We start from the raw sequence: 21,019 nt of genomic DNA, 5'->3' as shown, positions 1-21,019 counted from the left end.
AATGATACGCTGATGGCATCCTTTCTCTTTGGGATGCTGATTCAAGAGCATGTTTCTGGTCACTTAGGAGTGTAAATTTTCAGCCATTGTATAAGAAGTAGCAATACCTTCTCAAGAGCATTGTTCACACTAACCCACCGAGTCCCCGCTTTTTCCTTTGTTCATACTTGCAGCTGTTGAACAGATCTGGTCACCAGTGAGCCAGTTGCTTGGGTGGTTCTCATCTTGTGCAATGTTCTGGGTACTATTGCGCCAATGCTTTGGGTTACATGTTCCACTAAATCCCTTCTGGCAGCTGTAGCTGTGGTGTCCAGCTCAGCCTTACTGCAGCTTTCTACCCCCATGTAAGAGGCGCTGCACCTGAGCATTCCCTACGTTGCCTTTGAAGTTAAACCACTGCTCAAAGGCGAGGCTGTGCACTGAGGTGGGTGATGCTGGGCTGGAGTCCTTTCCTGCTGTGCAGCTGGGATCGGTGAGAGCCTTCCCCACCGGCTGAGCAGTGCACTGCTGGGGGCAGTCAGACCGAGCTGGTGGGCTCAGAGCCCCTCATTCTGTGTTAAGGCTTCAGGCAGACCATGTGTGCTGATTGCTTCTGCTTTTGACCTGGTTGATTCCAAATGACACACTTGCGTGAATGGTAGAACTAGCCTTCTTAGATGAATGATTTTCTGATGCAAAAGTAACAGGTTAGTTGTTACAGCAACAAAAACTTTATTAATGAAGCAAACAAAAATAGGATATAGTTAGTTTTGTAAAGTAAAAAATGAAAGAGTCCTGTAGGCTGATCTGGCTTTGTAAGGTGACCACTGTGACACTGAGGAAGTGGATTCTAAAAGTGTGTTAAGGCTTCATTGCTTTTTAGTTGGTGCTTGTTGACAGTGAAGATGGTTTTGCGGGGAGCAGCAACAAAAGGCAAACATAAATGTGCTGACTTCTGCTGTGCCCTGTCAAGAAACCACTCTGTTTTCTAATGCGCAGTAGTGTGGGCCTTTCCGTAGTACTGATTAATTTTGTGCCTTTTGTCTGCTATCTTAACACAGTAACTTATGCTTTATACATGTGACACAAATATCTTTTAAGGCAAAGTGCTGCTTAGATCTGTTCTTTTGTGTGCTGCGTCATTATCTGTCTGGTAGACATGACAATCCCTTCAGCAACTCAAGAGGCTGCTCAGAGGTGTGTATGCAAGGAAACACACCAGTAGTTGTTCAGTTGGACATAACAGTTGTTAATAGATCTTTATGTTCAAACTTCAGATCCCCGTTTAATGCAGCTGTGGCTGATTTTTCCTCCTAAATGCTATTTTGTCTGCTTGTATGTCCTTATTTTTGCACATAAAAAAGATCCATGTTATGAATATTGTAAATCTTATTTTTAAAAGAAATGTGGACAGTATGAGCTTGGTTTTGTAACCAACACCTTTAAGGGGAAAAAAAAAATCTTATTTTTAGGAATAGTTGATTTTTTTTGTAACAAAGCCAAAATGATGCCGTCATAGTAATCACTGAAATACCCCAAGTATTGTCAGGAAAACATGTACTTCATCACCTGCAAGGATTAGCTTTCTAATGGATCCTCTCCTGCTCTAGAGGTCAGTCTGATAAGTAACTGGAAGTATTCATATGGTTTGTAATATTGTCACGAAGAACAATCGAAAATGCAGAATTGAACACATGGAACATCCTCCCAGAACTTTTGGCTTTCATGCACCAAAGAACAAGCCACAGACTCACTATAAAGAGCCATGGAAAACCTCTCTCCATCAGGCGTGCAGGCCTGCACTCCTGGAAGAGTAAACCTCTTTCAGCTTTGGTGGTACGAGTGTCGAGGCTACAAGGGTACTGTAGCCATTCTTTTAAGGAGAAACTGGAGTAATTTTATGCTTGTAATCTATTGAAGAATTTTTCTGTCTGCATGGTTGGCTGTTTCTGCATGCCCAGAACATTCCACTTACATTCTGATAGATGTTTTGTTTGGTTCTGATGCTGTGAAGAACTCGCTGATGTTGTTTCTGCTGTTTCTTTTCCAAAGTAACTTGGGAGAGGCAGACATGAAAATAGCCCTTTCTGAAAAGATCCCATCAGCGAGAGATTCCAGAACAAGGTTCACAAGTGTCATTTTTCTGGTAGTTCTGCGTTCAGTGTATTTTACGAGACTGAAAATTAAATATTCATAACCCTCACTCCATAGGTTGTTCCAATAGCTGTCTTGGCCTTGCAAGTGAACATTTTCCAAATAGCCAGTGTACACTCCAAATTGTAATGAAACCTCCATATACTTCAGTTTTGTGTGTGCACACTGTGGAAAGCCTATGCAACCTTTTTCTTTCTCAAGTTAGGAATGTTCAGAAAGAAAATTTTTACCTTTATCATTTCAAAGATGCTCTGGCAGTCTCTTCTGATTTGCCTTCCTTTCATAATTTGTGACTTTAAGATGACAATGCTCATGAATAAAAGATTTGTTTCATTTAGTAGTGGGATGCCCTTTCTCTTTCCACTGAAGCCTTAGTGAGCTGGTACAGGTGCCTCAGGAGCAGTTCATGTGGCTCTGATGGAAGTGATGTTTCAGCTGAATCTGGGTTGGTTGTTGGGGTTTGGGTTTTCTGCCCTGATCATACTATCAGACACCACAGAGATAAGTTCCTGTTTATATTGGACAGCACTGCTCAGGGAGAACAGGGCTGGGCACCATCGTAGCTCTAGGAGAGGCTGGGCAACATATGCTTTGTTTGACAAATAAAAAAGAAGTGAAGGTGTTCCCATGTTTCTGAAAATCATATTTCATTTAATCTTTGTTCTGAACAGAGATTCTTGATTAGATACTGCCTAAAATGCAACTCTAAATAATTGCAGCATTGTACACTTGCACAGGGAGGAAAAATGTGCTTAAGAGGCTTCATGGATCCTGGTCAACATTTTTCAAGTGCTAGCTAATGCAGTTCTGGTTTATTTTAAACATTAATCCACAGTGTTGGAAACAACTGTGCCAAGACACTTGGTATTAATGCAAACCACTGGCTGAAAAATAGGACAGGAAACACAACCAGTCGTGTTCCTCGCCTTTTGTTGCATTTGCTTCAAGGCCACGTCTTGGAACAGGTTGTACGTTTTGGGTTGAATTAAGTTTTAGTCATGGCCAAATACGACTTATTTTCACTTTTTACTCACAGTACGACTGATGTGTGTAGAAAGCTGAGTCAAGCATTCAGCTATTTTTCCAAGAGTATATCTATCTGTCATGATATTTAATTAATGACTTTCTCCTCCATTAAACTTCTCCCCCTCCATTAAACTTCCACAAGTCAGTTTCTCCTGGGATTATGAATAGTGCCTTCTGCCCTCATGGCTTTCAACAGTAATACAGTCTCAGTGCAGTCCTGGCTTCTGGACACTTGCAGTTTTAGTCCCTTAGCAACTGGAGACCAGAGCCTGGCTTAAGCATTTTTTTTATTTTTTTTTTTAACTTTGAATGTTACTGTTTTGTGGCAGTTATGCCTCAAGATCTTCAGAATTCAACCTAGCAGAACAAAGAAAGGATGGCTGTGCTTAAGGAAATGAACTGGTACTGACCATATGTTTGCCAGTAATGCAAGATGCTAGCTTTCTTGGCTGGAAAAAAGTGTGGTCCAGTTCTTGGAGAGAAGAGGTGTAACTCAGCTGAAGTCCTGAAGTCAAGTTAAAGTTAAGTAAGCTCAGGTAAGTGGTAGACAACTTTAGGCCCAGGCTAGCTCAGATTCCTCTAGTTTTAGTTAAGCTTATTTTTCTTTCATGTAGCTTTAAAAACACTATAAAAGTTGACAGGATTCACTTAGTTCTGCTCTGTTAAAGAGAACTGTCAGCTAAGATGGAAACCAATCTGACCCAACTGTAAAGATACCTTTACATCTTTGTAAATGGAGGGAGGGCAACCTCTTCCTTCCTTTTTTAAACCAAGGCTGAGTTACTGCCAAACCAGAGACTGACCAGCAGCATCAGTTCTGTTGCCTTTCAGCTGTTCTTCCAAATGTTAGATCACTTATTTTTTTACCAGTGGTGAGGGGGCAGGATGCAGATCTGTGTGGAAAAGGCAAGATAGGACAAATAGTGCAGCCCATCATCACCTTTCCCTTCTCCATGTGGGTAAGCAAACTGAGACAGTTTGAGCTGCTCCAGGTGGCTGGAAGGAGTCACTGCAACACTGTGTTTGGGACAGATGGTTGCTGCTCTTCACAGGAATACAGCCACTGTACAGCAGAAGCCCTGTGTGTGGCTTAACAAATTTAAGCTGGAAGGACATTAAGTAGCTGCTGTGGCTGCATTACGGCACCTTCATGAGGTCAGCAGATTTGCATTCTGGAGCTTGCACAACTGAATTCATAACGAGGACTATAAGCAACATGTTACCAAGTTAATCAACAAAACTGACACAACACCCTTAACACAAAACTTGAATTAACTTTATTTTCCCCTATAGTCAACAACTGGTCTGCACTGAGCTTTAAAGCAACAAAATAAAATGAGATCTCCAAACGCCAGGGGGCCAGAAATCCAGATTTAATTACCTTTGTGAAAATGTTGCAGCTGTAGAATTGGTCTGTATAAACCACTGGAGTCAAAAATGAGTTCATAAATCAAAAAAATATTCTACACCTTGGGAAAGAAGTCAGCAGTAACATTCTCACAGAACACTGTAAATTTATATTTTCTTCATGAAAGGTACATACTATTCTGCATTTTATATCAAGTGACTGATGCAAGTTTTGTTTCTATAAAAAGTTACAACCTGTGGCAGGAAAACAAAGGGCAAAACCCTTTTGTTTCAATTAAAGAAAAATTTCAAGTCTATAAAGTTTTCCTGTAGCTGGAAAGTGAACATGTTCAGTCTCCATTTATATTTAGTGCATTTCATCTGACAGTTTTCACCACTTAAAAAAACCAAAACTCCAACCAAAAAAATACAGTATAAAAGACAGACAAAGCAAATAGCACTATAGCAGGAATTTCTTCAATTGATTTAAGCACTCTACATAAAAATGCAAAGAGATCTCCAGAAAAACTTGAGGCAATGAGGGGGGAAGAGGTCTGCGGATCCTCTCTGATAGCCACAGAAAGGGGGTTGTATACCTGTCAACCTTTCTTTTCCCTTCCCCATTACACAGACTATGCTTGTATTACCAATGTAAACATTTACCTAAACCAGGTTTAACCTCTGTTGTGAAGCACCAGCCATGATGTGGTGCTCAGTGAGCTGTGTGTCACTATTGCATTCATTACTGTCGTTTCAGATTTTTCAGGAGGATACAAATTTAGCCCTTGTAGCTACAGTGTGCAAGATTTGCCTTGTCTACCTTAAGAAGTGATGGCGTAAGGCAGCGATACTGCAATCCCATGTTAAACAAAAGCAGCCTGGACAATCAAAACTAGCATCCAATTGTCAGCTCTGGTGAAAACTGCAGCTTTGCTGCTCATGCTCCAGCTCAAGCCGGCCTGCAGCAACAGTAAAAGGATATTGAAAGAAACCAGTGAAAAGTAATCATCGGAGCAACTCATTTTGAAAGTCTGATTTTAGAGAGCTCTGCTTCCTCTTTATTGTTGAAAACAAGTAATTTTTAGATTTCACCATTCCAGTTCATGTACTGCTGCTATTCAGCTGAACAGTGTTTTCCAAAAAAGATTGACAAGTATGCATGTGCCAAGGACCAAATTACAGGGTTCTTTGGTAAAGTCAGTCCAAATTCTCAACAGATTTGAAGGGTAATATGTACCAATAAAAAAACCTGCTGCTAGCCTTGGATAGCAGATCTGTCCTGCTTCACATTACAAATCTAAAAACAGCTGTTCTCAATAAGCCAATATTTTTAATCAGACATTGCCTGAAAATTTTGTACAATAATCTGGACCAATGATGGTTCTGTACCCTCATGTTGCTGTGAAACATGACTCGAGCTAAAGGCAAAGACTGGTTATCTCAAGGACAACTGCTTCGTATTAGCAATCAGAACAGTGTATTTAAACTGTCTTCCTGTTGGGTCTCTTGCCTTTCTTTAAAATTAGTTTATTCTTAATGTAGCCACGCTTCCTTTTGGAGGTCTAAAAAGAAAACAGAATAAAATGTATTAGTTAATGATTTAGTCTTGACCGCGGTTTAATGCTGTGCATTTCAGTGCCTGATCTTTAGACTGATTTTAAAGAGCTTGGATGGTAAACCCTCAATTACGTATATTATCCAGTTGTTATTTTTAAAATGGGGACTCTTAATTCATGCCCGGCCTTTGCTTTTTGCAAGCCCTGTCTATCAGATCTGTAGAACTGTTTTCAAAGCTTGTGCTGAGGCAGAATTAATAATTAGCCAACACGATAAAGCTCTAATACACCCAAAAAGCAGAGTGTTAGTTGTGTTTGGAAAAACCTTCTTGCATCTTTTGCAGTATTTGATTCTCTCAGAAGTTAGCACGATGACAGAAATATTTACTCAAAGCAGCATTTTTTAAAAGTAAGAGAAAACTGAATAATCACATTTTAGTCTCTAATCCTCTGCCATTGGTCTGTAGGCTACTTAGTGCTTTCATATGTCTTTATCAGCATATTTTATTAAATATATTTTATTAAATATATATTAAGGTAGTAATGGGGGAAAGCATTAGTGTTAGGTAACACTTCAAAGTTCTATAAATAGAGTTAGTTTGTGGCAGGTGGAATTGTACATTCAACATGCCTTGTGCACATTAGACAGGTAGGCAGCTCCCACACTTGCTGCACTTGGCTGTGCTTACCATCAGGCTCTATTATGTCAATTCATTCAAACTTTTATTTTTAATAACAACAGCAGCACTATTATTATAAAGTGAGACAGATACAACATGTCTGAGTATTGCATGAGAGTTATCTCTGAGCTTGAACAATGTTATTCCTAACATGGAAGAGAGATAAGAGATGGACTGAATTGCCAGTAAAGAAGCAATTGCTGAAAACCTGTGGCTACTACAGAGTCCTCAACGCATGTAAATCCCAGTTTAGGCATTCACCGCCTGCTCTTTGGTGGTTCTCAGATTTCTTAGTGGGAAGTAGAGCCAGTTTGTATTGCAAGAGTTGGTGACAGATCAGAATTTGCACCAGCTTTTATCCTGGCTTTAGACACAGAACCAACGTATCCATAGCTTAAGTGGGGTCAATTCGTCTGTCATGAGTAAATATAGCCTTGCTTGTCACTTAAGATCAAAATTTACACGGTAAGTGTATGACAGGCACAGTAAAGCTTGTAATGCCCTTTCAAGGCAAGCCCAGCTTCAGAGGCAACTCCCAAACACCTTATTGTATGACCTTCCACTAGATTACGAAACCAAGCGCCTTTACCTTCTGATATTCTTTACTTGTATTTCCAGGACAGTGTAAGTTTACAGCCTGCACTAACTTAATTTGTTATACATTTGTTTCTGACAAGATTCTGGAATTGCTTTTGCAACATGTATTTGAGTATATAGAGAAGAGATGTTGTGGAGGAGAGGGCTGGGCTCCTAGGAGTCTCCCCAGCTCCCCTGGTAACACATCTTTCTTAATAGGCTGAGGTAGCACACCACAGCTAGCACTGTTTTAAAACACCATGAAGATGACTTCAAACAGTAAGCAGCCAGACACTAAAATTCCATCAACAAAAGTTTCATATTTAATTTATTTCATACAAAATTGCCATTTTTAAACTTCTAGGCATCACTACTTTCAAACAAAGTCAGAAAGCAACTTCCACATTATTTACTTAGTGAGCCATAGTTACTGAAACATGAACTGATGTACTTCAGAGATTATACTTCCAGTTACATGAAGACTTAAGAGTTGTAACAGCCAGTGACACACTCTACTTCCAGTTAGCATTCTGCCTAAAAAAAATCTAGCCTTGTGTCTTCACATGCTTTTAAGTTAAGCAGACAGTAAATTAACAATTATTACCAGCAGGCAGGTCTGATATTGGAAATTAACATGAACAGTATCCGTAACATTCTGGCTAGTGGAAATATATAATTCACCAGCTATATGATTCACTGTTAAAAATAAACTGCTGCCTCCTGACCCCTTCCAGTTACTTCACTAGGAACCCACCTTCTTTGACAAATACTTCTGTTTCGGTACAATGCTGGTTACTCTAGGTTTATGATCCAATGTCTCTCTGTTGTCTAGTTGTTTCACCTTGTATATTCTAACAAGCCAGTGCTCTGAGGTAAAGGCTTCCTCCAGATGTTTAAATTTAATGTCTTTGTTGCCTATCTCAGCATTGCGTGTACGATCGAATCCTGGGGGTGTCCGAAAATCCAGCTATAAAAATGAAAGTTGCATATTAGTTCAAATGAGACAAACCCCAAACCACCCATCCCTGCAAACCATGGTATGTCATACCACAAGGGTGTGACATCAGCTGGTCTAGTCAAAGAACACCTTCTCTTGCATTGATTACTACTACACAGAAAAAAACCTGTCAGTTCCTTTTCACAGCTGAGAAAGAGACAAATTCTTTCTCACTCCTACACGCGTCCTTAATGTCTCAACAGAAATATCATGTTTGCATTCAGAGATGGAACTACTCGGTGGAAGTCTGAGATGCAGCAGCCTGTAGTGCCTTTTTTAGCGTAGCTGCTCCTTTTTGCTCTCTCTTCGACAGTGCAATAATTTGTACTTTAATGGTTTTCCATACAAGGTAGAAATAGTTCATATTTGTGAGTTAGATCTGACACACACCCCAACTCTCCACCTCATGTTGCAAATCAGATCCACTGGCCTCAGTTTTAGCTGAATAAAGGATTCTTGTGCTAACACATCAGAATGAAGGGCACTTGGGAAAAAAGCAAACATGAAAAAAGCAAACATGGTGGACTTAACTACATATATGTGCTTGCTGATCCTAAAAGGGAATGAAGACTCGGAGAATTATGCCCTTATGTTGAGTAAGTAAGTAAGTGTAGTGTTGTTTAATACACTGATGCGACTAGTATAGAAATACATGTAGAGAAACTACTTGTCAGTAGTTTCTGACAGGTATTAAAATAGTCAATTAGCAGTTCTACTTCTGTGCTACTATTACAAAACCCCAAACCTAAAGCTCTCTAAAACGTAACAGTTAGTTAATGCTTTAGCAAGCACATTGCATAGCAGAATTAAGATGCTCATCTGGGGCAGTGTCAAGGACAGCAAAAAGTCAAGTATAAGTGCAGGTTAAGAGCAGAAATGCTTTTTTCTTAAACGTTATACACAGTAGACCATGCCTAGATGTGTTTTAATTTGAAGAGCTGACTCTTGCCTCTGATTCTGCTACTACAAGCAACACTCGATCTAGAAGACTGAAAACACATCAAAATAACATTTCTTTTCTCACATTTCAATTAAGATCCAATAGAAGTCGCACTGACCTGCATCTCCCCAAATCTGTAATAGGACATTTTATACATGAGGCAGTTCAGCAAGGTTGGAGAACCTGCCTTGTCTACCCGGAATTCTCCCTGAGGGGTAAAGTAATCACTTTCCTTTAAAAAGAAAAGAAAATACAAAGAGTCAATATAAACTGAACCTATTAAAGTCATTACTCATTCTCTTCTCTGAAAAAAAACCACAACAAACCAAACTTCATAAAGAATCTAAACTGACTTTTACAATTTTAAAGCTGATTTAAGCTAGGTCTTAAAACAGAAAATGATGGTGGTTATTAACAGTAAAACAGTTACAAACTACCTGCTTGTAAACCCAAGACCCCAATGGACCAATCTTCCTAAATACATGACAAAATGGGTACCAGCACAATAATACTACACAGTAAGCAGTTACTGGAAAACTGATCAATCACAATTATTCTTCAGAAAGGTGAAAAGCACTGTATTGTTAATATAGGAAGTCTGCAATGTATGTGCACTGTGTTTAAACACGAAATTCTGCCATTTTTATCCTCAGTACAAGATGAAACTATGCACACAGGCTACTCCCTTAAGCCTGTGCTCAATATCTAGAAGTTTTTGTTAGGTTTAAGAAAATATTACCACAGACTTCTGCAATCTCCCAGATGTCTGCATAATACTGACTTACGTAAAGTTTAAGTTAACACTTTAACTTGTCAACTATTATGGAGTTTGAAGGCATTTGTAATACCAACTATGTAAACAGTCTGAACACTCCTGCTTTTTTAAGGTATGATGGTGCAGTGAGACACACACACAAGAATTATAAGATACCCTGTACTTTTAGTAACGTACAAAAAAACAAGTGAAAAGCTTTTGAAGTTACCTTTCAAAAGCATAAATATTAAAGAAACTGGGCTACAGGCCTCAGTTTCCCTACTGTTCTAGGGAAACAACCCATAACACATTTTGTCAAATAAAATTGCAGTAAGTAGTAGAGATTGCCCTCCACTTACCCGAATATCTTTGGGATGTTCCCCCTCTGCTATTCTCACCATCCACAAGAACTTATTAATATCATCGCCAGAGTAGCCAATGACACCACCAAAAATAATCAAAACATAATCCACATCCAGGCTCCTCATGATCTCATATGCTGCTGACTCGTTTGATGACATTGCTTTTCCCACCTGTACCACAGCAAAAATATCTTAAAATACTTGCACAGCTGCCTATCAAACAGATCTACAGGTCAGTATCTGACAGACCACAGCCCAAGGATACATACTTGCCAACATTTCCATTCTAGAGAAAGAAAACTCAGTGTGAATATTTAGAAACTCAAAAGCCCAACCTGAACTGAAAATATTTTCTCCTGTGCAAGAGGAGTGCTGCCTGTTGAGTGTTTTGAGTAGAAAGTGTAACAATAAGGGTTTTCCTTTTGTGGCAAGTTTTTTCAAGCCATGGCTGTATTGCCACGAACTTAAATGTTGCAGAAAATAAATAATTAAAAATTACTTTCAAGGCTGTAAACACAGCCCAATGTGGAATGTTAGTAACTTCTTGTTTTGTCTGTTTTTTCCTGAGCTCCGTCCTTCACTAACAACTCAGCCATGCGACATGGTACATGGTAGCATTGAATTCAAGGTAAATTTACACAGAGGAAATGTCAGAATAGAGACATCCTTAAGTTAAAAGCGTAATACAGTTTTAGCCTCGAAACACTTTCCAAAGGTGTATCCAGAATCTCTTCCACACTGGTCACTTGCCACACTTAAAAGCTCACTTAGATCAGTAACTGGCTTTCAGTTCAGTAGTTCTGTTTGCTACTGAAGCTCTTGTACTTAAGGTGTTATAATGTATTGCTGTAGTAAAAGGAAGTAACTACAATATAAATAATATTCCATCCAAATCGGTAACATTCAGTTACAAGTGTAATTAGGAAACACTATATTTAGGCCGCAATTTGTCAAAAGAGTGAGAATCTCAGGTTGTTGGCCATTATCCTAACCAATGTGAAGTTATTTGGCAGATTTCCACTTCTGTGCAGGAGGAAGTCATCTGGACACACCTCTGGGGCATGCCTCATTTAGAGCATAAAAGTTCAGGTATTCACCACAACACACGTTTGTTGCTTGGGCCCCCCCTTTATGGAGCATTTATTCTGAAAGGGAACCTGACAGCACCAGCTGGTGAGAATTCTTTATTAAAGCCCATTACTGCTAATTGCTGCAATGTGTATGGTTACTGCGCCTAAGCAATACAGATGACTCCCCCAGTTTCTCTGTTCACACAATGCACCTTGCCCTGCAGGGACATCCACAGATTGTGGGTTTAAATATAGTATGTGCAATTCTACCATGTGTAGAAGAGGGAGGCACATAGAACTATCAGAGTTGGATCTCCATCGAAATATATTTAATGCTGTCAGGTTAACAACCAAAATAAGAATGAAGTGCCTTACAGTACACAGGAAGGCTTGTTGACCAATATTAGCACCAACAGTACAATTTACCAAGCTTGCTTTCAGCTGATATGAGTTCTCTGCCCCTACAAAAGCATGTAAATATGATCCCCCCTTCCACAACACATTTTTTGCAGGACTTTGTATTCTCCAAAGCACAGATTAATTTGTTGATTTGGAATGCTGCTTGTCTGCAGACCAAGTCGGTCTAACTGTTGTACTAGCTGCTGACACAAGACAAACCACCCTACTACATTCCTCAAGCCCTTCCACCATTCTGCCCATGCAGCACATTAATCTACTGGGAAGAAACAGCCACTGATGACCGATGTCACAGTGACACACCACCTAGAAAGACTGCAGCCCAACTACAATAATAGAGCATTCTTTTGTTTATGAAAAAAGTTTAAGTTGCCCAAGGTGGTGCCCCTGTAACCATAGGCAGTGCTCATACCCTGCTTTTAAGCACATGCATAAAGCTTAAACTTACTATGCAGAAGAGAAAGAAATTAGATGTTGTGTCTAACTGCAAATTTGAGAAGACAGAATGGCATCAAATCTGCAACACTTCCAAGATGCCTGAAAATTTGCAATTTCATGTGGCCAGCTTTCACATGCAGCCAGCAAAGACCTTATTGAACTGAAATGATCCCTATTTGAATAGTGCCAGTAAAGTAGTGGTACAAATAAGCTGTCATAGCGCTAATCAGAAGGGGAATGGTTACATCAGCTTTTGTCTATCCTCCCACAAAGGAAGAAGAGAAACCAAAGTGGAAATTTTGAAAACTTTACAAGTAAACAAAATGGAAACTCCAAAAGCAAAATCAATCCCTTCCAGCCCCGAAACAATTTATACTCGAGTTCTAGTAAATGTAAAAAAATAGAGTTCCTTCCACCTCTGTGTTTCCCACTCTATGGAATTTTTCCTTAACGTAATACTATCTGTCAAGAAACATTTACAATTTCATACTTGACTGCAATTTAAACATTTTGGTGTTTCCACTCCATAGAAAACTGCCACCCTTACCAGGGCTATGTGGCTGTTATTCCAAGTGTTGTTATCAACCAGGGTTGTCCGGTTAGCCATTCCTGCTATCTGATAGCCATAGTCCCACCATGACATCACTCTGGCATGCTCGTCTGTGTTTTGTCTCAGCCAGTAGTATGCTTCTCTGAAGTCATCTAGGATATTCCGAGTGCTGGAAAACAGTTAATTTTATTCACATCAACACAAATACTAGCAACAAACTAACAACACCATGACAAATATGGGCTCACAAATAAGGTTTTCTTATGCGCTTGGCTCCCTTTGAGCAATTAAGTCACCAGCAGTCGTAAGCTTGAACCCACCGACAGCTGAGCAGCCAGAAGCTAAACTACTTTTGAAGATGTGACTAAATGCATTTACAGCCACAAAAACACTTTCTCAGTTGACTCAAGCTTTTTTTAACCATCATCTTTATTGGCTTTGGATAGGATTATTTTTATGTATTAAGGTCCTTTCCAGCCCTAACTGTTCTACGATTCTATGATTTACATTAAATATTCCAGAAGATGTATCTTTTTTAAAATTAGAGTATTAACAATTTTTTATTCAGATGACAACTCTGCCATGACATAATAGGAAGAAGGTACAGCAAATTACTAATGCAAAGGAAGCAGAATTATTTGCAGACCTGTAGACCTTACTTACCCATCATGGTTATAGGAAGCGAGAACAACGCTGGGGCTGGAATATGCGTTGCTAGTTACCCAGGTACAGTGAACAGCAAACATCATCAACAACATCAGCATCAGCATAGTAACAATGTTTTTGATATTGGGACCCAGTCCTTCTTCTGTTTTTTCCTGTTCAGATACATGTTTTCTCACTTTGCCTGCCTAAACAAACACAAATATATCTGTTACGGTAACTGGTATCACCCTTGAGAGGGGAACCCATGCCTTTTTCTTCACCACATGCACCCCATAAATGCTACAGGATACTAGAAAGCTAACTTGTAGAAATGGATAATTCCTTGAAAGCCTCTTTCAGAAGAGAAAAGCTCTATTATGTGAAGGCAAATACATGACTTCCTTGGTTTGGCTGTATGCTGATGCCCTTTTACAGGGCACGGTGGAAAACAGAAATGCACAGATATGTACTGTGAGGAGAAAGGAGAAACCCAAAGCTCATGCACGGTCAGGGTCAGTATAACAAAGCCTAAGAGGTAAAATAATCAGTAGCTAACAGCAGTTTCTTCATGATGAAGAGAGTATGCAAGTTTATGAATAGAAACACTTTTTCATAAAATATAGCATTCTTCAACTTCACCATGTCTTAAGAGGAAATACAAGAGGGAAACATTCAGTGACAAAGAACTGCTATAGGTAGTTGAGGAGAGTGAGCAACTGTCTGTCATTGTTTCTATAGAAAGTTGGGTCAAACCTGTACACTGCCTTTAGGCTCATCACTGATCAAGCTGGGAGGAACCACTTCTACACTGACAAATTTTTTTTTCAGAACATCAGTTACACCTTACTTAATAACATCAGTACTTGCTCTGAATTTGAATGCTAGTGATTCAAACCTTTAGTGGCATTTAAAATATTCTGACCAAAGATGGGGCGGGGGGGGGGGGGTTGGGGGAAGTAGTAAAAACCAAGCTGTTTTCTGATTTCTAACTTTTGTTCCATCCACTCACCTTATCATACAAGTTGCCAGGATTCCTTTTGTCATCCTCATCACTGCTGTCCTCTATTGGTGGATTTTCCCTCTTCATATCATCACCCAAATATCTCTCAAAGACATTGGAGAAAGCAATTGCAGACAGCATACAGACCACTGGAGTCAAAGTGAGCATCAGCCGAACCATCACACCAGCAAAGTAAACAGCACTGATTGCATACAGAGCAACTGTGAAGAAACAAATCTACTGATGTCATTTAGAAAATAACACTCAATGCACATGTACATGCTCTCCATAAAACTACTTCTGGAGCAGACTGAGCATCTCTGTGTATAGACTTGAGTGTGCATCTTGTATTTCATGGCTTTTTAATTTACAGATAGAGTTCAATTAACATTTACCCCTTTTAAACCTCAAATCCTTCTTGAAATTCATCTGGAGAACTGTTAACAATACACAACCCCATTTTCATATTCAATAACAGTGTGTCAGAAGATACATTATTAGTGAGATTTAATAGCACACACCAAGATTACTACTGGAATAATAGGCAGCTTCATTTTATTAAAAATGTCAAACAGCTCTAGACCAAACAAGTTATTGGAACTGGAAAAACAAAAGGAAGCGTTAGAATTTCTTGCAAATATCAAATTCTAATTTAAGTTAGAGATATTGGTGGACAAATTGGGGGCTTGTCTACATTATAATTCCATACAGACAAAGAATACAATATTGTGTGCCCTATTCTGAAGGAAGTTTTCCTGAATGATATTATCTCTGCTCTGTGGCTCCCCTTCACCCCCCAAATAAGATTTTCAGAATAATAGAGAATATTCAAAACACTTTTCTTAGAAGGGAAAAAAAAACCCCAAACAAACAAAAAAAACCCAAACAAGCAAACCTGTATACACTGGTCAGGAACATCTATCATCCAAGTAGTAGTGGTTATTCCTTGTCTGCTACAGCTTAACAATACACTTTTGTGAAAGACTTGCCATGGAAACCAAAGGACACTGCTTTACTAGATTACATTACATAAATGTTTTTTACTTTACAGTGAAGTAGTATGGCTCTCCATTCTCATTCATAGATCTCTTTATGCTGACTTAAATGGATGATGCAGCAGTAGGAGGCTTGCAGTGAGTTGCCCAGCACTAGTCTTGACAAGGACACATTGTAAGCCACAGAGTGCAGAATGCTCCAGTCACTGGATTTAACTCTGTAAACATTCCCACTGCCCACATACCTCTTAGGTAATCTTAAGAGGCAGCTATATTAGTCTGGAGCCTCCTGGCCCTGTAAAAGCCCAAGGCCCGTGTGTTCTTCACTCCTCCATATGGGCTACAACTCCAAATTACATCCCTACAAGCCTCATTCATAATCTTAGAAGTCTGCTTTCACAGTACAGCTTTGTAGAAACAAGCAATTTGCTGTCAGTGACACAGGGAGACCCCACACCTCTGCTTAGGCTTGTGCCCTATCTAGCACTTGGTCCACAGCAAGTGATTCCATTATTTAAGATAGAAAAAAATCTGGAAAGAAAAGGCATTTGGAATCATCTGTACAGGGATGAGTGCTAGACACCCATGGAAGGGGTGGCTGCCTTGCAGCCTGCACAGGATAGGGACTTTCCCTTTGCACTGAGCTGTTCATCTGGCCAAACTGTGCTGTGGTACTGTAGCCAGATGCACATTTTGAAGAACAGCATGAGGAAGAGCACACAGCTCCAGCTGCAGAACAGAACCGTACCAACAAATACCTTGATCCCACCTCTTGGGATGACACTTCATCACCGTTTCACCCATCTCAGCATTTTTATAAATGGTTTTAAATACTACTGGGTGCAGATAACTTTCAATCATCATCTTTAAGCACGTCACTTAGAACAAGCCATGTACCAGCTCTGCGCAAACAAATACAACACAGAATCAAGCTGAAGGCAAGATTTTTTCAAAACAATTTTTAAAACATTTTCTCTTACCAAAGACTCTTTCATCATTGATGTTTTTGATACAGAACCACAGCCCTGCTGGGAAAGTACACACGAGAATATGCAGATCAAAAAAGAAGGAAACCCATGTTGTAGGCTGATGCTCAGACACAGAAGCAATGATCGGGATGTGAATTTTCGCATACCTTTTTTAAAAAAAATTCAGTTCAAATTATTTTGAAAAGATAAAATTATTAAAACTTGTAAACATTAGGAATTCTGAAACTCATTGCAAAGGAAGCATTTCAAGTTAAAATGGCAAGTGCTCTATTCAGCAGAAAGCTGATAAAACTTCCCCAGGTCTTACTCTATTTAGGAAGTATTTGGTGTATAGGGTTATTTTAACACCAATATAAAGAATCATTTCCATACTACTTAAGACAGTGAAAATTATGGATGTTTTATTCTAGCTAAATATGAAGCCAAATTCACCAAAATGATAACAGGCAGGTAGGGAGGCCGCATCATTACATTTTGAAGAGATAATCATCCATGCCAGTAATTATCCCAGATTTTCAATACTGTATTTCAAAAATTCTCCTCTACACAGGATACCTTCATACTATTAGTACAGAAAGTTCAGTATTTAATACCAGACCAGCTACAGTGTGTGAAGCTCCCACATTCTTTCAGATATTGAAAAAAAAAATCATCAGGCCTTGTCTACACTTGCAAATACATATCAGCTAAACATGTCAAACACTCAGGGCAGACAAGGACAAAACTGTGTTCTATATTAAAGACAAACATACACACAGACCTATTCTGAGGTGCTACATGATGGAACGGTGAGGTATCGAACACACATCCTTTTCTTCACTGAGATCAAGTTCTCATTCAAAACTGCATTGTGAGTTTTAACACAATCTGTTTTTCTAATGTAGACAAGCCCTCAAAAGTTTAATGCTTTTATATATACATATATATAGACACTTCTTTACTGATATCTATTCTACTACATGTATTACAGACTTGGTACAGAATCCTGCATGAGCTGGACTTTTCTTTGAAAAAAATCAGAACTGCAGAAGTTTGTATCCCTGCTTTTAATGTTTTTATTTTTTTTTAAGTCTACCCATTGATTTTCACCTTAAATATATTTATCTGAGAAAAATATCTTCAGCTTTATTCAGTTTTATCGCCTGGCTGGCTAAAGAATCCTACATTGGACTTTCAAAGGTTAACTAAACCAAAAGATTAACTAACATGGGTTTTTACCTATGAAACCACACATAAATAAACCAGAATTGGTCAGAGTAGACATCTGTATACACAAACCAGATGTGTGAACATAATAAACAGGCAACATGCAAGATAATGTGCAACATCATTGCGATTTTGTGCAGTGTTGTGCAATGAAAATAGTTTCAGTTTAAGGCTCTTAATAGGTTTTAAATGTGTCCTCAAGTGTTGGTAAAGCTTCTGGTTATTTTATGCTGAGAAGCACTACAATTCTATACAGAAAAACATATACTACATATTCAAAGACTTCCAAAGAAGCAAGAACCCTAACAGACAAATTAGTGAAGTGGTGGCAAAGATCATGAAATGGTTACTACAAATACCCTTTAGATAACTGATTAAAGACCAATATATTCTCCTTGACCGAAATACTAAATCAATTTGAGGATGAGGAAAGCAAAATATTATTAATTTTCAGTAGAACGCTATTGATATCTAAATCCTTATATCCTTTACCCTTACTTACCCAGTGTCCCACAATGAATAAAATCTGCCACTCCAGGGAGCAATATAACCTGAAAAAGAGAAGAGGAAATAAACCCTCTTGCTGCCTAGGTACTTAAATGCAGTAATTTTACTACTCCCTCAAATTATAGCACAAACCCAAAGAAATTTCATTGACCTTGTAATATACGTGAACCAGACCTACTGTATTAGGCAGGCTATAAAGTCTACCAACCATGAAGCTAGTTTTAGAAGAACACACTCTTACATTCTACATGTTGAGTATGACGACAAGCACATCTCAAAAATCAATGCAATACAATAATAAATAAAATACTTCTCAAGAAATATGACAGATAGCAACCTATACTATGTAAAGAAGTATAAGAAAACATAATCAGTGAGAAAGCATTCAAGTTTTCTGAAATGCCTGAGCAGGAAACTGGGAACGATCTATAGCCAAAACACTAATACTCAATGAAACATTGGTTTCCTATTGTTTTTCTACTACTGGATATACATGTGACATGAAATACAAAACTGCTACTAGGTGTGCTGGTAAGATTTACATATTTATTTAAAAAAACAAAGCTTCTAGATACTTGAGTATTGTAAGATGATAATAAACAGTATCGTTATCAGGACAAAGATAAAAATTACTATTAAAAGTTATTAGTAAGATTAATTTTAAGTTTTACTTCCACTTTCCTTGCAGCTGTTTCAGCTCCCTCTGACGACATACACACAAGTGGAAATAAAAAAAAGTTAAAACCTTTTATTGATTATGCAAGCCTTTGTGCATGACACAGCAAGTCTTCCCCCTATCCGGTATTTAAAATTAGTATAATCTGACTGAAGGCTTTAGTTTAGTATCTAGTTTAGACATTTAAATATTGTGGTTTATGTTCACAGCAAGATAATTCAATTAAAATCAAAGAGAAGTCAATTTTGGCAAGGGTAACACATAGCTAGGAAAATAAGATTGCTTTTTTATTTTTCCCCCATCAGGGGAAGCATGTATGGCGTTGATTACCAAGGAAGTGTATCACAGAATCAGAAGATGGCAGTGAGGCACTTGGGAATGGCAATCAAGCAAAGACAAGCTTGTTCTTGTGAGATTGGGTAGAACTGGCTTAAAGACTGGAGGCTGAACCACAGAAATTAAGTAGATTTTACAGATTAATTGCAGTCCTACAGATAGCAGACTCAAGTACTCAGTAAGCAAACTGACTCTGACCATCAATGCTATTCAGAATAGATTAACTATAGGTATCTTCACAATATGCTTTGGCTATAGTTAGTTCCTCACCTACTCTGACTTCTTACATCATTATGTGCATTGTTGGTAAACCCAAAATATTGGAATGATGTTACAAAGTGTTTTTTGGTTAGTTGGTTGGGTGGGGTTTTTACCTGGTTTATTTACCTGTGTATGTCAAATAGATGACGCTCAGGAATACAATACCAGCAGCTAATGAGACACCCAAGAAGAACAATGTCTGAAATTCTTGCTTTGTTAATCTGTCTCTCAGATACTGCAAAAATGCGTAGGCCTGCAGCAGTGCAAAAACACCTAAAGAGAGAGGAAAGTTTTTGTTTAAAACTTAAGATACATCCTCAAATCTAAAAGCTAGTATGAAATCACTTTCTGAAAATAACCTTTCTTGGAATGACAGAAACTTGCAATGAGAGAAAATACACTCCAAAACATACTTTGCTTGTTATATCAAGAGCTCCAATACCCATCACCTTTGTTCCCAAATTAAATAGGGGTAGGTGGCAGAAGAAAGAAAATAGAACTCAAGTGCACGGTGTTTCTTCAATTTAACAACTTTGAGGTATACAATGTTGAAATTCACTAGTTCTGAACTCCTAAAGGAAAACTCCAACTCTATTCAACAAATAAATGCAAAATCATTCAGATGCAAAAAAATAGTTTGATAAGCTTTATTTTTTCTATTATATTCAGATTGCTGGGAGGTGGGGGAATCTCTATTTTTACAAATATTTTCTGCTAAATTTTAATGATACTCTAATTGCTGTCCCAAATACATTTTGGCAAGTGACTACACATAAAAACCCTGAAGAATCTAACAAACTCAACTATGACACACAATGTACGCAGTTAAACATAAAACTATCAGTCTCAGCAGAGGTTACTGCTGTCAAGAAATCAGGATGTCTATTAACAGCTATTGAAAAATCACCTTAAAGAAATTAAAAAAAAAAATCAAGTTTGAAATTAGTTATTTAAAAATCAGTCTCCTGATTAGTAATTGAAGTCATTTATATTTAACCTACTTTGAAAAAATACAAAACCTATCAACTCTAAACCCAAACTGCTCAGTAAAAGCTGTGTTTACCAATGAGGAATGCTTTCCAGTGCTTGAAGGCAAAATTATATTTCAAAACAGCAGAAATTACCAATGTGTAAAGTAAGTGCTTGTCAGAATGTGTAACTGATCCTGCATTATAGAGGCATTTTACTTCCATTAACTCATATAAAGAAGGATAATGTGACAATTGGAAAGAAAACTTCCTTACAGACACTAAATTGTACCTCTTTTTAACAGTTTGGTTTGCTAGCATGTGTTCTTTCTAATACAAAGAAACAAAGCCTCATGAGCTTGAGGTTTTCTTGTGCTAAGCAGGCTGTTTGGAAGCAGGCATTGAATTTTCTTACCTGCAGCTGCCATGTGTTCACTTGTTCTAATTGGCTGGAATCCCACAAAAGGTATCTGCATCGATAATATTAACCCCACAATGTAGAAAGTGCTATATGCTAGGAAAAAAAAGAGTGTGGGGAGGGGAGGAAGAGAAAGGTGGGAAGAAAATGAATCCATATGTTTTAAAATGCA

At 38.4% G+C, this 21,019-nt stretch overlaps 1 protein-coding gene across 1 annotated transcript in view; it reads right to left on the bottom strand.

Annotated features, from left to right (window-relative positions):
* Positions 1 to 4,523: 4,523 nt before the first annotated feature.
* Positions 4,524 to 21,019, bottom strand: part of STT3B (STT3 oligosaccharyltransferase complex catalytic subunit B) — a 50,119-nt gene continuing 33,623 nt past the window's right edge. Inside the window, exons 6-16 of the mRNA XM_080611613.1 lie at positions 20,845 to 20,943; positions 19,588 to 19,734; positions 18,184 to 18,232; positions 16,467 to 16,621; positions 14,501 to 14,712; positions 13,510 to 13,697; positions 12,844 to 13,015; positions 10,369 to 10,542; positions 9,374 to 9,487; positions 8,073 to 8,285; positions 4,524 to 6,068 (exon numbers count right to left, since the gene is read on the bottom strand). Of these exons, the coding sequence (XP_080467739.1) occupies positions 5,988 to 6,068; positions 8,073 to 8,285; positions 9,374 to 9,487; positions 10,369 to 10,542; positions 12,844 to 13,015; positions 13,510 to 13,697; positions 14,501 to 14,712; positions 16,467 to 16,621; positions 18,184 to 18,232; positions 19,588 to 19,734; positions 20,845 to 20,943 (1,604 nt within the window). The 3' untranslated portion in view covers positions 4,524 to 5,987. The remainder of the gene's footprint in view (positions 6,069 to 8,072; positions 8,286 to 9,373; positions 9,488 to 10,368; positions 10,543 to 12,843; positions 13,016 to 13,509; positions 13,698 to 14,500; positions 14,713 to 16,466; positions 16,622 to 18,183; positions 18,233 to 19,587; positions 19,735 to 20,844; positions 20,944 to 21,019) is intronic.

Source organism: Psittacula echo (genome assembly GCF_963264785.1).
Source record: "Psittacula echo genome assembly, chromosome: 2".
Taxonomy (NCBI): Eukaryota; Metazoa; Chordata; class Aves; order Psittaciformes; family Psittacidae; genus Psittacula; species Psittacula echo.
This window is presented reverse-complemented; position numbering and strand designations above follow the sequence as displayed.